This window comes from Grus americana, chromosome 2, assembly GCF_028858705.1.
Source record: "Grus americana isolate bGruAme1 chromosome 2, bGruAme1.mat, whole genome shotgun sequence".
NCBI lineage: Eukaryota > Metazoa > Chordata > Aves > Gruiformes > Gruidae > Grus > Grus americana.
In genome coordinates, this window is record NC_072853.1 from 164,370,231 (window position 1) to 164,386,412 (window position 16,182).

Below are 16,182 nucleotides of genomic sequence, written 5' to 3' on the forward strand. Positions count from 1 at the left end.
GTAACCCTTATGTACATGTATGTTTTCTGTCACAAAGGGAGTACTTTTGCATCTTAATCTCATTAATTTAGGCTTTGAATGACAAAGATCATGCAGCAAACACACAGCTATCAGCTACTGTCTTTCAATATACACTTTAAAAACTAACCTCCAAAGACATGTGAGTATACGTGATCTCTCTCCCTCTCCCAAGCTGCTATTACTGCTTCTTTTGAACAGTTTTCTCTGAAAAGTGTTAATAACTAATTCCACAGCAGTTGAGCATACGGCTATCTGTAGTTGGTTTACATGAGACCTCTGCACAAGAAGATGTCTTTGGTAGCTCAACACTAACAGCCATGCTAAGAAGTTATCATCTGAAGCGTGACAGTGACCAGAAAGGAAGTTTGATTCATCCTTCAGAATGGCATGAAATTTCATAAATTCTTCTCTTGAATGAACTTTACTTTGGCCAGTTGTGACGGACCACTAAACCCCTACCATGGAAGAAACCTCAGAGGAGACAGGCAGAGGTGCTGTGCCCACCAAGCTCAGGGAATAATGTGTGGTGTGACTGACCAGGCTGTTGCAAAGAAGCTGACTTTATTTCAATACGAAGGGCACCAGGGGGTGGCCTTTGTTTCAGATAAACAGCTATCAACAGTTGCGTAGATGAACTGGTGGTCCAAGTATTTCTCCCTGAGTTCATGAAAAGAGTGTAAATGTCTCCCTGTGTTAGCCAGACCAGCACAGGGGAGTGTATACATGGCTCAGCCCAACAGAGACTATAAAACCTAAACAGCTAGCAGAAGAATTTTGAAGAGTGCAATGGGCTTGAGCTCACTTCAAACCTCATATTCCTTCCCAGTGACTGGGGATGCAGAGCCAAGGCCTTTTCTGCTTCTCACACCACCCCACCAGTGAGTAGGCTGAGGGTGCACAAAGACTTAGGAGGGGACACAGCCAGGACAGCTGACCCCAACTGACCAAAGGAATATCCATACCATATGATATCATGCTCAGCAATAAAAAAGCTGGGGAATAAGGAGAATAGAGGGGATCTTTGGAGTGATGGCGCTCGTCTTCTGAAGTAACCATTATGTGTGATGGAGCCCTGCTTTCCTGGAGATGGCAGAACACCTGCCTGCCGATGGGAAGTGGTGAATGAATTCCTTGTTTTCCTTTGCTTGTGTGCGCGGCTTTTGCTTTACCTATTAAAATCTCTTTATCTCAACCCACGAGTTTTCTCAGTTTTACCCTTCTGATTCATGACAAAGAGGTTCAACAAAGAATAAGACAACCACTTCCCAGTTCTGTGCTATTGTTAAGTGCTGGAGAAGCCTTTAATATAAGACACTGTGACAGCAACAGAGGAAATTATGGCAGTCTCCAAGTGATGTCAGGTTAGTTGGAGACTTAACTAGCATCTTTGAGGAGTTGTGTGTTGGAATCCATCCCTGGATACATTCCTCCCACACTCACCAACATGTTCCTTAAACCAGAGCTTCCCCAAAGACTTGAGAAAACAACATCAGAATAGCATAAGCCAGAATTTGTACAGGTGGAATCCTACACCATTCAGAATCAGAATGTTTACACCATTTCTGTCAGACAACGACATTTCACAGTACTACAAAGTGACCAGAATGAGAGCAAGGAACCAACCTCCACCTCAAGAGGATCCAGTCACCAGGGGGAACAAAATATTTTTGCTTTCAGTGAATCCTGAGACTTCATGACATGAAATGCATGACATCTAATCTACTGTCTCTCCTTTATTGGGTTGTCTGAATAGCCTTAAACACCATAAATGCAAATTACAGTCTTCAAAGTGATTGAAAGGAAAGAAAGAGAAGGAAAATAAAGAATGTAATTCTTATACTGATACAGTCAGCACACTAGCACTGGCCATCCACCTTCTGATTTATTTTTTGGAAAAAATGCCTGTTTTCAGGTGAATCATCCTTTGACAAGGTCTTAAAGATTGTCTTGTCAAACATGTCAATGGACCAAAAAGTGAGATCAAAAGGTCTCCATGGAGATCAAAAGTAAATAGGATGAGTCAAGACTTGTAGTCTCTAGTGGAAACATATAAGAAAGGCAAGTCAAAGGATGTGAAGGGGAGCATGACAAAACTCATGGAATATCAGTGTGAACTGAGGACCCACTTGTTGTAAGTACCTATAAAAATTCAAGCTATAACTCAGTGCATGTATCATAAAGATATATGGAATTACGGTCATCCAGTCATCCTGGATATTACTGTAATTCTAGCCAAACCATATCAGGCAATTAGAACTTCAGGAACATCTTCAGCTGAGTCACTGTAGATAAATCCTGCCATTACAACCAATTCCTCTTATAAATGAAAGCAAAGTAATAATTAAATAAAATTCTTCTTCAGGTCCACAAATAAAAATACACATTCCCATCAATCTCAAAAGCTGCACTCAAGCAATCATGAAGGTGTCATCCAGGGATTTTTCAAGGAAACAACACCCAATAGAGAGATTGAGTTATATTGCCTTCTACCTTTGAAAAAGTATTGCTTGGTTTAAATCACTTCATACTGAATTTACAATGTCATTCACTCAGCAATTCAGTGGAATTACACATACATGAAATTCTCCAAAGGATTTTATGCCATCTGTTTGGGATACTTAGTGTGAACATATTTGGGGGGTGAAGTTAGTAATTATAGGGGGAGGAAATTAACATATTGGACTAATTAACAGCATCTTCTGGAAAAGAGACAGGGAAGATAGCCAATTACAAAATTTCAATGTTTACTGTTCTCACAGCTATAAATAAAGATTGTGCAATATGCCTCCCCTTGGGGGTTTTTTGTTGATTTTTTTCCCCTCTGTGTCAAAGAACGTGAACCACAGAAAAGACTCAGACATTGCAGACTCTATGGTCTCTATACATTCATGCTGCTGAATGGAGTACACCAATGTTTCAATGTGATACATCCTTATTGCTATGAGGGTTCGAAATTAAGGATGCACACAGCTCACCTTATTTTGGACATCAAAAAATTAGAGTGGACTTAGTCACAGGAGCTTCTTATCCTTGGATCCCTTTAAAGAAACAGCATTTCATTTGTGCTCCATTTTGGATCCTAGTTTAGGATGAAATCATGCTTTGGACTTTAACTGTACCAACTAGAACTTCACTGACTATAAAGAGGAGGTCACTATATTGTAGACCTCCATTTTTAGTGAGAAGACTCATAGCTGAATAGTCCAGACCTTTCTGAAGATCCTGAAATTGTCATGGAAGATAGTGATTAGAAGCACCATGTTGGTGATCCACCATATAAAGAAAAGTACATCGGCCCACACTAAGCAAAAAAGTGAACTTTTGTCCCTGATATGTCCCAAAGTTCACTTCATGCTTATGCCCAAGTCTGGGCTTATGTCCAACTGGTCTGAACACGAAGCAGCTTTGGGTTTTACTATAAGTCCATGCTCAAAGCAGACTACAGGTTCACAGGATTTTGAAGCATGCTGCAGAAAGGGCTACGGTCACAAGCATCATGGGAAGGTATGTTCTAGAAAAGCTGCATGTTGGATTGTCTCTATATAACAATCAAGTTTCATTAATTTCAGAGCAGTGCTTTACTTTTTGATGAGTGATACCTTACAATGATAGTGCAATAGAAGAGAAGCTTCTGTCACTTCTCTTTTCCCTTTTCATATTAAAATGCTATTATAGTATTTGCACTCAGCCTCAGAAGATGCCCTGTGTTCATGCATCATGTAAACAGCCCAGAAAATTATTTTTTGTCAACAATTGAGAAGTAATTTGTTTGCCAGCTTCTAAGACAGCCTGGTGTGAAATTTGGTTTTTTGCAATAGAAGCTCTGGACGAGGAAAAATACCTTATGAATCAATGGCAAGTTTTACAATAATATTTACAAAAATATTCAAAAGGCAAAGAACACCTGAAAGAAAGGTCCAAAATTATGGAAGGTTTCACAAAACCTCATCTATCTTTCCTTTGTTTCCAGTTACAGAATGGAATAGATGGTCATTAAAATTTGTACATGCAAATATATCACGAGGCAGAGTTGCTCCCTGGAACACAATGGCACAAGTTGCAGAGCTCAGGCTAGATTCGTAATACAGGTCAACACACCCATTTATATGCAAATTAAGAGGCAGTTAAGGCAACACAACTTTCAGACTTCAGTCTGACCAGCTTATCTAGATCAGCTTATTGTCCTTAAGGAATTGATACAGTCAGAGTAAAACACAATTGATCTGATATATTATATAGAAAGATTTTTTTCTTCGTTGAGCCTGATTTCCTTTGTCATTTCTCATGGGTGGAGAACTGGCTCAATGACAGTATCTACATCATTACAAGATGTTTTGAACTCCTCCCTCCATGAAGATTTACCAGGGGGAAAGAGAAGTGAAGGGCAAAGAAACAATCCTACTTTTTCGCCCAGTAGCATCACTCATCGCAACACACCACAACCCCCAGTCACCCCGCAGAGGAGTGGCTGTGAGTGTGCCTCTCCCACTTCTGAAGCAAAGCTGGATCCAGTTTCACATCTCTTACAGTATCATTTTTGTGCTGATGTGTTTTAGCCAAGAATCAAGCACAAGAATCACTACTTTGCCCTGCTTTTGAAAACTGGAATGAGGAAAGCAAAGGCACCATATTTCCCCCATTCCTTCCTGCTGTCTGCTCTTAGGCTTCTAGAGAATAAGTGATATTCCCCTTACCCCACTGCCAGTGCCCCTAGATGCCCCTGCCCTACCGCTCTGTGAGAAAAGCCTTCCGTCTTAACCTAAAAAGTTAGAATCAGACTTTGGAGACTTGATGGTGGGATCAGAAAACAGAAATGGTAAAGTTTTGTGGTTAAAGATATGTACTGTGTTCTGATTTGAAGAACTGGTGTTTTTCACAGTGAATACTTCATTGATCTGTCTGAAATGATCCAAAGTTCATCCCTAGCTTATATGAGCTGTCAGTCTGGTCAGGGCACCCCAGTTTCTACAGTGAATGCCACACAAGGGCTGGATTTTATTAGCACATCCACCTGTCTTCGTCCACCCAGCCTGGATGTCCCATGCTGCACTTGGAGAAATGCAGACAGCCTTTGGCAACGAGTCTGGACCAGTCTGGATACAGACACTTTAACTGTACTAACCTTCAATTATCATATCAGTCGGTGAGTGTAGTCAGTTTAACAGATTAAATTACGAAAAAGGGCTGTCATTATTAGTTCACCTGAAGCTCTTTCCAGGTGTGCAAAATTCAAAGTTTTCTTTCCATCTCATCTCACACCACTGTACATTGTTGCCAATGAAAACCCAAGGCAGGAGGCACTATGTTTATCTCAGCAGGAAAAGATGTTGCTGGAGCAAGGACACTTTGAAAACAGATCCTACAGTAACAAGAAGCCAGCAAGAAATTGAGAAATAAATACCTGTGACATTGGTGCGGGCTGACAAAGCTTCACAGTACTTTTCCAGCAGAACAGACAAGGGCAGGTTCACAGAAGATTCACAGTGGACAACTATCTGGATGAACAGACAGAAACAAAACAAATCAAGCCATAAAGCAGCAGCACAGAACAGATTTTCTCACTCATGAGTACAATAATCCCCAGCACTTTCATAGCAGTTTCCATTCATAATTGGTTCAGGTACAGACATCCTCTCATGACAGAGAAGATTTACAGTTATACTTGCTTGGCTCCACGACATGAGGTGGCATTCATCTGACTAAATGTAGGCCCCTACAAATGAACCACCTTCATCGACCTCTTCTTGTCAATAGCATTAACAAAGCTCAGGACACAATTTGTCTCACCTAAAAATAGATGCCTAAAGCAGAGAAGATTAATCACATCCCATTAAAGATCATGTGTGGAATTTTTTCAACTAACTTTTAATGGTCACATGGGTCCTAAAGATCCTTACACATTCAAGAGAGACGGCAGTTGGCTCAGAAGACTTGAGGAAAGCGCTTCCATTGACTGTATAGGAAAAGTAGGCAAGCCTGTAAGGTGGCCCTTAGCTCTTTTTAGCCAGTAAAAACCACGCAAGATTCTGCCCCTTCAATTCAGCGTGCGGAGTCCTCCACTGAGGGCAAATGCTAGTGAGAAAGAGAGCATTAATATCAACATCGGTACTTCAAGAAAGCTGCAGGTTCAGTACAGGATAATAGTACATCCCCCAGTAAATTTTAGGAAATGCACATTTAGAGTTGAATCCAAGGAATATGTTCACATTTTCACACTCAAAAATTATATTACTGAAGTGCCCACTGCAGACAGAGGACAGAAGCTCACAGAACCGTACATCTCAACGTACAGCTGAGTTGGGATAATGCTTGGAGCAAGAGAAGCTCTTGAAAAGCCCTTTAAGAAAGGGCTGAGAAAATTCCCGAGTGACACATCGATGACAGAAACTTCCATTTTCAAACTATGGAACAAAATCTTCTTGACTATTTCTGAGGGGCTATAAAGCCTTGGTAACACACAAAATGCCTTTGCTCTTCTATTTACGCAGAATGATTGTAACATAATACAGGCAGCTTTTACTCAGGGAAACCACCATACTCCTTGAATGTTGACTTTACATTTCAGTGCTTAAGATGTGTTAAGTGATTGCAGAACCCTTTGTATGTCACTGAATTCTTTGCCACTTAATAAGAAGTGGAGTAAATGATCATGACAATAAAATTCATCAGCAAAGTTGGTCTCTAAAGAACAACTGTTCTTTGTACAATACCATTTCTATCTATTTCTCAATTTGCTGTTACTTTACAAAATAGGAAGTCTTGAAATACAAACAAAAAGCCTTTCTCAGACTTCATTCTTTTCAAATAAACACCATGAAGCTGCTGTTTCTCCTCCAGGAAGACTCAAACTTCTGCGTCCCATAGCAAAGCTTTCCAGGATAGTGACCATGCATGGTCAGGTCAAGCAGATAGAGAAAGGCAATGTCTCTGTTCTGCAGCAAGGGCAGATGCCATCTTACAAGGCACAGAACTCCAGCCGAGCCTGCCAGGAAGCAAACTCCGTAGTGGTCATGTCAGACCCAGTCATGTGAGTTGACATAGCAGAGGCATTTCTTCCCTTCTATCCCTCCGCCCCTCTGCTACCTCACAGGCCAAAGCACTGTCTCACTTCAAAGAAGAAACTTGAGACATCTCCATGTACTGTAAATACACTGCATGTTCAGCTGTCTGCTTCCTAAGATGATGGGAAAGAACAGACAGAGGTCAAGTTTAGCACAGCATGTGTAGGAACAAGAAAGGTTAAATGTCACTTTTGCTTTAGGGTCAATCTAGGTTCATTTGGCTAGAGGGAAAAGTGCCTTCCACGTATTATGTTACTTTTGCTTTCATTTTCTCTCCACTTACCACAGGGAACAGCTTTTTTGTGTGTGATACTTTTTAAAAGTAAGACAAACCCAAAAGACCTAAAAAACTCTCTTAAAAAAATAAAGAACGGCAAAAAAAGAGAAGCATTTAAGTAATGGAGAATTTTAAAGATAAATAATTGGGCCTGTGACTGTGTATATATTTTGAAATATTAGTTGCTTTGAGCAACTAATGCACTACTTTACTCAAACTGCATTTCTCTTAAGACAGCTGCTATCCCATGACCTCTTCCCATCAAATCAGTTCTACGTTGTCTGCACATATACCTGAAACAGGCACAGAAACGTCTATCTTAATTTCTCTGAGCCACTGTGGACATTTATGAACAAATAAAAATAACGCACTGAGCCAGAGATTAAGATGAAAAGGAGTCCTTTACTTTCTAAAGCAGGGGCACCAACTAATAGTCTGCAGGCCACTCTTCAGAGCAATATATGGAGCCTTTGGTCAACTTCCTGTTCACATCTGAGAGGACTTTCAGAAAAGGAGTGAATGAATTGTTCTAGTGCATCACTGTCTGTGTCTCTCATGGTCATTTTGCTAGACCTTTCTCCTTGGCCACGGTCACTGCTCTTCATTAATCCATCAAAGGTCTTCATCTTTGTCAGAGGGCATGCAACGAAAGCACCATAAGATCACTCTAGATATGGGAAGGGCAGATGAAAAGGGCAACAGCCTAAGAGAGAGTAACATGTTGCTATGTTACGTTGTTAGAAGTCGCAAAGCACTAACAGTAGTGTGCGCTCCTCTCAAAATAGAAGGGCTTCAATCTTGCAAACATTTATTTATGCAGAATTTGTTCTTTCTCACACAAGTACTCTCAGAAATGACTAACATGAAGTCATAAAAAGACGTATGTAACATTATATATGTAACATGCCTCAGTGGATCCATATGGAGAGCTCTGTGCATGGACAAATATCTGACCCATTACAGTGTTGCCTCCTCTCAGTTCCTAACAGAATTTGTGGTTATTTCATGCACATTAGAGAGGACTTGTAACTTAATTTTAAACACAGTTAACACAGAGTCCTGGTCCAAAAGATTTTTGTGTTCCTCTAAGTAGTGAGATAGATAGATATATATATATAAACCAAATGAACACCGGTACTGTAATTCACCTGCACTGAAGATTGTTTTCTCTTCTCAAACATGTGAGAAAGGGCTACAGTAACATAAACAAGCCCCCAAAGCCATGAATAGGATCCAAAACTGTCAATATAGGCATGGGACTACCAGAGATACAATGGACAGCATCTTGTAAGTTTAAATATCTAGCAATAAGAAGCAGCAGAGTGGATGAAGTCAGCATGACTGAAAACTGAAGGAAAGAGTTGAAGTGGAAAAGGATGACACATGACAGTGCAACATTTGCTGCCAAGATGGGGAAAGGAAGCTCGGGAGCAGCGAGTGCTGCCAAACATGGACAGATGCATGCGCTTCGCTTTCCCACTCTCACGTAAGAATTCCCAGATACCATATTCTAGTCGTCTAATAAAAGCCAGCTTTTTAGAAAAAGCTGTTACACCTCCCTGTAAAACACCTGCTGGTGGCATGCTGAACAAAAGCAATTGGGAGACATAGTCTCAAAGTAACAGAGCAAAAATTCCCTTTCAAAAAAATGTAGTACATAGTACTTACGAGGTCTTAGAGAAATCCATCCTGTGGAACTATAACAGCATCTCAGCAGAAAGCCACATGCAGAAAAGCAGTGGGATTTATCTCAAATAGCTCAGACTTCAAAACAGAGAGTGCAACAGCTGAGCTGATTGCCCAGGGATTCCTTTGCAATTCAGGAAGAGAAGTAGGAATTTTTCAGATGCAGTTCATCTGCCATATTTTAAATCTTTAAGTTGAAATGAATCAGTCCCTGACCTCCACTGGCTGCATTAGCTGGGTCTCACCCACTCTGAAGACAGAGTAAGGACAGGATCATAGAATCACAGAATAGTTTGGGTTGGAGGGGAACTTAAACATCTTCTAGTTCCAACCCCCTGCCACAGGCAGGGACACCCTCCACTAGACCATGTTTCCCAAAGCTCCATCCAACCTGGCCTTGATGATGACTCCTTCCTAAATTTCCTTAGACACTATATACAAAAGGAGAGGTAAAAACATTCTTAGACATGATGGCTGCAGAAGACAGGAACACATCACCATCTTATAAAAATATATAAAGTACTACTGTTTTCTTTCTTTTACTGAGCAAGATGAAGTGACCTTCCAATACCAAACAATTTTGTAGTTATCAACCACAAAACACGTGCTCAGTCCACAGATGACAAGAGAAGGATCCATCTTATGTCTCCATTGCCACATAAAAATGAAGTCTCAGTCTAAACTAGCCACCTGTGCTCACTTTCCCCTCCTGAGTAGACATCTATGGTAATGGCACAGATCATGTTAGGAGGACTCGTATTCCTAACCTTCACTTCTGTGAAGCAGCACTGCTGTTAAGACTCCTGCCGCACCTCCTTCCCAGTGGTTTCTGTAAAGCATCTGGGAGTGCTGAGGCCTTAAGTTCTACCTTGTTTCAACATCAACAGTGCAGTGAAATTGCCTTCAGCACACAGAAAGCTGCTACTTGGTAGTTTTGCCCCAGAACTTGGAAAAAAAAAAGAGAGAAAGGGAAAACCTGTATTTAATTTTTAGTTTTTCAATTAGACAATGCAAATAAATTAATGTGAGAAATACTGCTGGCTTAAGCTCTCCAAATGCACCATTTCTACAATGAGATCAAGCATTCATTCTCCTGAACATTTGGGAAGGACTGTCTCAGAGTTGCAGTCCAATTAAATGCAAAACCTGTTAGTTTGTGTCCACAGAAGCCCAGTTTAGGGACACGCATCTACCTTCACCGTGAAAATATAATTAGTGAAAGAGCTCGATGCAGCAAAATCAAAGCAAATCCCACACATCCTTGACAAAACTCATGCTCTGTTCGAATACAGGTAGGGAGTTTCCAGGGCAGGTGGGCATCTGGCAAGTTTTACAGAGGTTCCTGCCATCAACAGTACTTGTGTGTGAAAACAGATGCTTTGGGAAAAACACCAGGTATTCAGTGTTATAACAAATGCCAACATTCATCTGAGCAGCTCTTTCTCTCTAACAAGAGATGGCAATACATGGGAGAGAATGAAGAGAGCCAGAATAGTTACTGAATACTAATCACGTGAAGGAATATGCACAACCGGGAGAATGAAGAATGCTACTTAAGGAGGAAAACAGACAAAAGCCTAGGAGAGGAGGGGAAAGTAGCCTTTTCTGTGGCCAGGATGGATTTATATTCACTGTCATGTGGTTACTTCATACACAAGACATATGAAAAAGAGATGCTTATTAAAGGACATTGCTAAGAGGGCCAGCATGGGGAAAGTACTTTGCTTGTTGAAGAACCAAAGAGGTCAGTCCTCTGCTTCAAGATATCTTTGTCTTTTCTCTACTCAGGAACTTAACTTTGCGAGTGCAGCGGTATTTGGCAGTATACAATCATTTGGCTGTGCTTCACCAGAAAAATAATTTCCATTTGTGATAGAAGGTACAAGTTTTCACAGGAACTTGCAACCTGAAACCTGAGCCAGCTAAGGTTACGGTAAAAGGAAAGACTACTAGCACAGTTCAAGAAAAACAGTCTCCTTTTTGAGTAATCCTTCAACTCTTTCAACTCCCTGTCATTACTCGTCTCTAAGTTAATCCAAGTGGCTAGATAAAATAGTGCTAGTAGCTAGTGAACCCTAAATGATCCAGGAGACATTGCTCTATGATCTTACAGGCCAACATGTACTCTGCAGCTCTTCCAGGAAGTCTGGAGACAGAGAATGTAAGTCTGCATGGGATGGGAAGTAGGACTCAGTTCAATAAAGCAAATAAACATGTGCTCAGTTCTAAGCATAAAATTAAATTCATTTTTATTCAGAAATAAATTAAAAAAACCCTCAAACATCTGCTACACTGAGCCCACCACTGAACTTCACTGTTGTCTTTGAAACTTGGAGATCTGCCTTCATTAAGCATCTGCCTACGTGCTCTGCTGAATAAGGGTGTAGAGAGGAGGTTCTTCATCCACTGCAAACCATGCATGTGCTAAGTGCTTTTCTGAGTCACAGCATACAAAGCAAAACTGTTTAAGGCCACCCATGAGCTGGACTTGTCCAACCAAGTCTCCATGCCCTTCCAAAGAAACATGAGATATTAAAAAGGAGCAAAATAGCATTTGAATCACAGGCTACGGCTGTTTTCAAATAAAATCGTTTAATGGAAAGACTTTTCAATTTCACATCCCTGGAGAGTTTTGTTCTTTGTTCCACATATCTATGGATATCATATTCAGAATCTGGAAGGGAAGCAAGCCATTCACAGCACTCTTGCCTTCATATCTGTGCTTTTCCTAGGTCTTCACACCAAACCCATGACTAATTCTTCCCCACTCTTTCCACCCAATTCACATTACTATGAATCCCCTCAGCAGCTCAAATGTGATTCACCTCACTCAGCTATTTCAGAAGGCATTGCTTTAGGCTCCCTAATACTCAGTGGAAGAAGGAATCGCTATCAAGGAGCAATCTATCACCTCTGCTTTTAACATCTACTTTACGATGAGATGACTTACGCACTGGAGACAAAACATACAGGGAATCCATAGTAGCTCAAGTTTAAAAGTCACATTTACCTAAATGAATGCCAGTACCTCAGTTACCACTCCCAGACAAACTCTTATCTACCTGAATAGTCTCTGCAAAGATCATTCACCCATCCATCATTATCACACTGCCACTACACCTCAGGGCCTTCACAGGCTCTCCCAATTCTAGCTTGTCAAATGTGAGCTCCTAATCTTTGTTTTTCAGATCTCTACCGGCATGCTCCCACCTTAAAAAAGGTAAAAACCCATCTCCCATTCTGGATCAAAATTTTAATCAGCTAGTGATATCTGCTCTCACTGTCCACGGAATGTCCACAATGGTACCTCTATATCCTCCATCAAATGTTCCTTTGACTCAAGGCTTCACAACAGTTCATTGCTGATGATGAGTGTCACCTCACTGGCTCATTTTTAGGTTCTCTTTCCATCCATTCCTTCTTCCTAAACTGCTGGAGTCCACCTTTAGTATTTGAAAAGCCCATATCACAGTGAAATTTAACTCCAAGACTGACTGGAAGAAGAGAAGGTCTAACAAGAGTCTTTCACTACCTGAAGGGGAATTACAGAGGAGTCAGACTCTTCTCAAGTTGACAGCAAAAGGACAAGAGGCAGGCATCATTCACAAGGTGCAGCAAGGAAAAAGTCTCACAGGACATGAATAAAAAATGCACCATGGCAGCGACTGAGCACTGGAAAAGAGGTTCAGAGATACTGTGAAATCTCCATCTTTGCAGATTTTCACAACCAAACTGGATGAGGCCCTGAGCAACGTGATCTGGTTTTGGAATTAGCCCTGATTTGAGAAGAAGGCCGGACAAGAGACTTCTAGCAGTTCCTTCCAGCATAAATTATTTTTTCATTCCTTGATTCTAGGACATCTAGCCCCTATGGTAAAAAACATCATAGATAGCAGTTACTCTCAAACACTTTCTCTTGGAAATGCTGTAATTAACAGTTTATAGACTATCTTGAACAATAATCAGCAGTCTAGAGGCTTTGAGAGTTTTTTCACTCATTTTTCTAATATTTTGGACTCTGCATAATCATAATTAAAATATTGTGCCAAATACAATGAAAAGGTATGCTTAAATTATTTTTATATTTAAAGATAGAATTTTCGTTTAAACTTTTTTCCTGTCTGAAAAAAACCAATACTGAAAGTCTGACAAGACTTGAAAATATTCATGAAAAGACACTTGCTTTGAGAAAGCAGGGGTTTGTTACACCTGGGAAGGTCTCTCAAGTTAAAGACGGTCTAAATAGCTGATATCCCAGCAGTTAGAACATGAGGCATGATGAGGAAAGATCCTCAATCCATCTGATTTGGAGCTCGCCTAGTCAAAATCCTGTCATGTGCTCTGAGACATCATTTTTGTCAGCCAGAGGGATAACCCCGGCCTTCCTTTCTGCTTTGAAAGAGTCAATCCGTAACAGAAGGAGCAGACTGGTCCCTGGATGTCCTTGCCCCCAAAACAAGGAAACAGCAGGAGCACAGTGCTTCTCCAAGTAGCCCTGGGGACTGTAACTGAGAAAGCAGAAAGGTTATGCCTGTGATGGCCACACTCCAAAGTACAGCCACTAGTGCTGGCTCACACACAGGCCATCTCTCTGCTTCTGCTGGCATGAGCCTCCTGAAACCCAAGCTATGTCTGTGCTGTGGGTGTCTGCTACTGCCACTCAAAGGGAATCGATACTTTAGTCCATGCACCGCACTCAGACGCCTGCTAGCAGCCCCTGGCTGGCAGCCCCGCAGGCAACCTGTTCGGACTCATCAGCACACTTCCTTTTATTCACTTTCGCCTTCTTTCCTCCTTCCTTTCCACTGGAAAAGCCACCCCTGCTAGAGGACAGCAATCCCAAAACTAAGGCAGCGCAGAGATAATGGCATTCAGGAAGCCTCCCACGTCCCAGGAACCTGGGTAACGGCAAGAGAGATTGTCCCATAGCCCCAGAGGCAGGTGGCTCCCTTCCAGTTCTCTGGCACTTCAGCTACTATTACCAGGGCAAGGGTTTAGCATTGCAGTGAGGACAGTTAATGTATTTTAATCTCCATCTGCATTGCTCACTATTTACTTTCCCGGCATACACAACCCAGAGTGGATAGTTATCCAGCCAGTATTACGCAAAAGTTTACAGAGTTTGAATTAGTTTCACTTTCTTACAGCTCTGTCGACAAAGTACTTTTCAGCTCTTGAAATACCAAATGGATTTTCCTTCTTATTTAGTGAAAACAAGCCGCGTTTCTGTACAAACACATGCCGTTTAATTGATCATTCCTGGAGAAGGACAGCTTCCAAGTTCTCCACCCATTTAGCTCCACAATAGAGCTGTCAATCTGGGGAACAAGACGTACACAGGCAGGAGCAGCACGCTCCCGGCACCTGACTCTCAATGTGGACTGACTTGTACAGCAATGAGGTAGTCGTGAGCCAGAGGTCAGGACAGGATGTCGAAACCCATCTCTGTGGACTGGCTTTCTCAGAATGCCCCTGTCCCTGCCACAGCACTTCCCAAATGCTACAGCCTTTGTCAAGATCATGCAGAGCCGGTAGAACTTCTGCTTGTGATACCCAATCCAAGTGATCCCAGACCCAAAGAACTGATCAGTACTTAGGACAGCATGACCTCCTACGTCAAAGAGTATTGCAGGAAACATCTAACAATTATCCCCACACTGACACCAGAAACTGAGAGTGAAATTTTCATACATTTGGACATGATTGATGGAATTCAAGCAGGCATTCATCTGAAGGACAGCACTTGTTAGCTGACTGATGGCAATGGTAAATGACTAGTTTCTATTTGTCTTCTCTTGTAATAAGGGCCGTGGCAAAATGTATCCAACTCTATAGAGAAAAAAAAATAAAACACATAAAGCTCTTTGCCCAACACTAGCCGGGTCAAATCAAATACAGCTATTTTCAAAGCTATTTAAAAAAAAAAAAAAAAAGATTAGCAGTAGAAAAAAAGTAATTCTGTATAAAGAAATAGTTTGATAAAGCAAACCAGCAGGAAGTGTTCAGTTGTCAAGGCTGGTTGTTATGAATAGAAAGATAAGGAGGCAAAGACAATGTTTATGCAGTGCTTTGATACATACTATTGCATACCTACAGGAGGCAAGGAGGTGCCATGAGGCTCGCTGGACAGCTCCAGCTTTACATCCAAGAATTAATGTTTGCACTTTTAGGGAGAACAGACTACATTTGGGATTAAAACTGGTGTAGGTTAAAAGAAAGAAGGATGTGTACATGATCAAGATTTGATCTATCTGTTTCAATTTATAGACATGGAGTGGAAAAGGAAAATTCCTGCAGAAATGTCATTTACTGGATAAAATCTTAATCTAAACTAAACCAGCTTTCCCCCAAAGCGTCCTTCTTGGGTTTGCACTGCTGCAAACCTGAAAGTGACATAAACTAAAAAGGATCAAATTCAGCAGTGTGTGTAGCCTGTTTTTACCACCCACGTTTCCTCACCTCCCCACCTCCTCGAAAACTAAAATCTGCAGAACTATTGAAAAATCTAGAAATGTGCAAATGTTTGTTCCTATATAATATTTTAAAATATTTGGTTTACTAATATATAGGACAAAATGAAAATGAAAACAGAAACACACTTCCTTGAAAAGTTGGTATTATCCACTACCCTGTTATTCTCATTGTGAATCTCTCAGATCATCACATCACTGGCAGGATCCCACAGTAATCTCTAACACAAAGAAAGCTGATCACTGAATTCAAAGCAATGAAGAGTTTGCCTTAGAGGAAAATGCCTCCCTCGGGCACTCACTGAGAGCCCTGAGCAATGGGAGTACAGCATACTCCATCTAAGCTAATAAATCAAACAGTGCAAAGGTCTGTTTTAAGTACTTAATCATTTATACTGTTAAATTTTTAGAATGGTTCCTGGCCGCATTTTGCCCCAAGCAATCTAGCGGTATCTCACAGTTGCCGGGAATGAACTGGGAGTAAGGCTGCACCAGGGACCATTCTCAATGGGCAGTTTGCACACAGGGCCCCCATTTTAGAAGCTGAAGGAGCTTAATAGTACGGGCACAAGCCACTCTCTGGCATTCGGCCTGAAGGCTGAAGAGCTGTCCTGGCAATCTTAATGTAGTAGTAGAGATACAACCTATGAGACTGAAACTAAACAAG

At 41.2% G+C, this 16,182-nt stretch overlaps 1 protein-coding gene across 2 annotated transcripts in view; it reads right to left on the minus strand.

Moving 5' to 3' along the window:
- CRHR2 (corticotropin releasing hormone receptor 2) overlaps positions 1-16,182 on the minus strand; it is a 159,554-nt gene that overhangs the window by 140,090 nt on the left and 3,282 nt on the right. For both annotated transcript variants that reach the window (XM_054817735.1, XM_054817734.1), the window contains exon 2: positions 5,423-5,516. In XM_054817735.1, the coding sequence (XP_054673710.1) occupies positions 5,423-5,516 (94 nt within the window). The remainder of the gene's footprint in view (positions 1-5,422; positions 5,517-16,182) is intronic.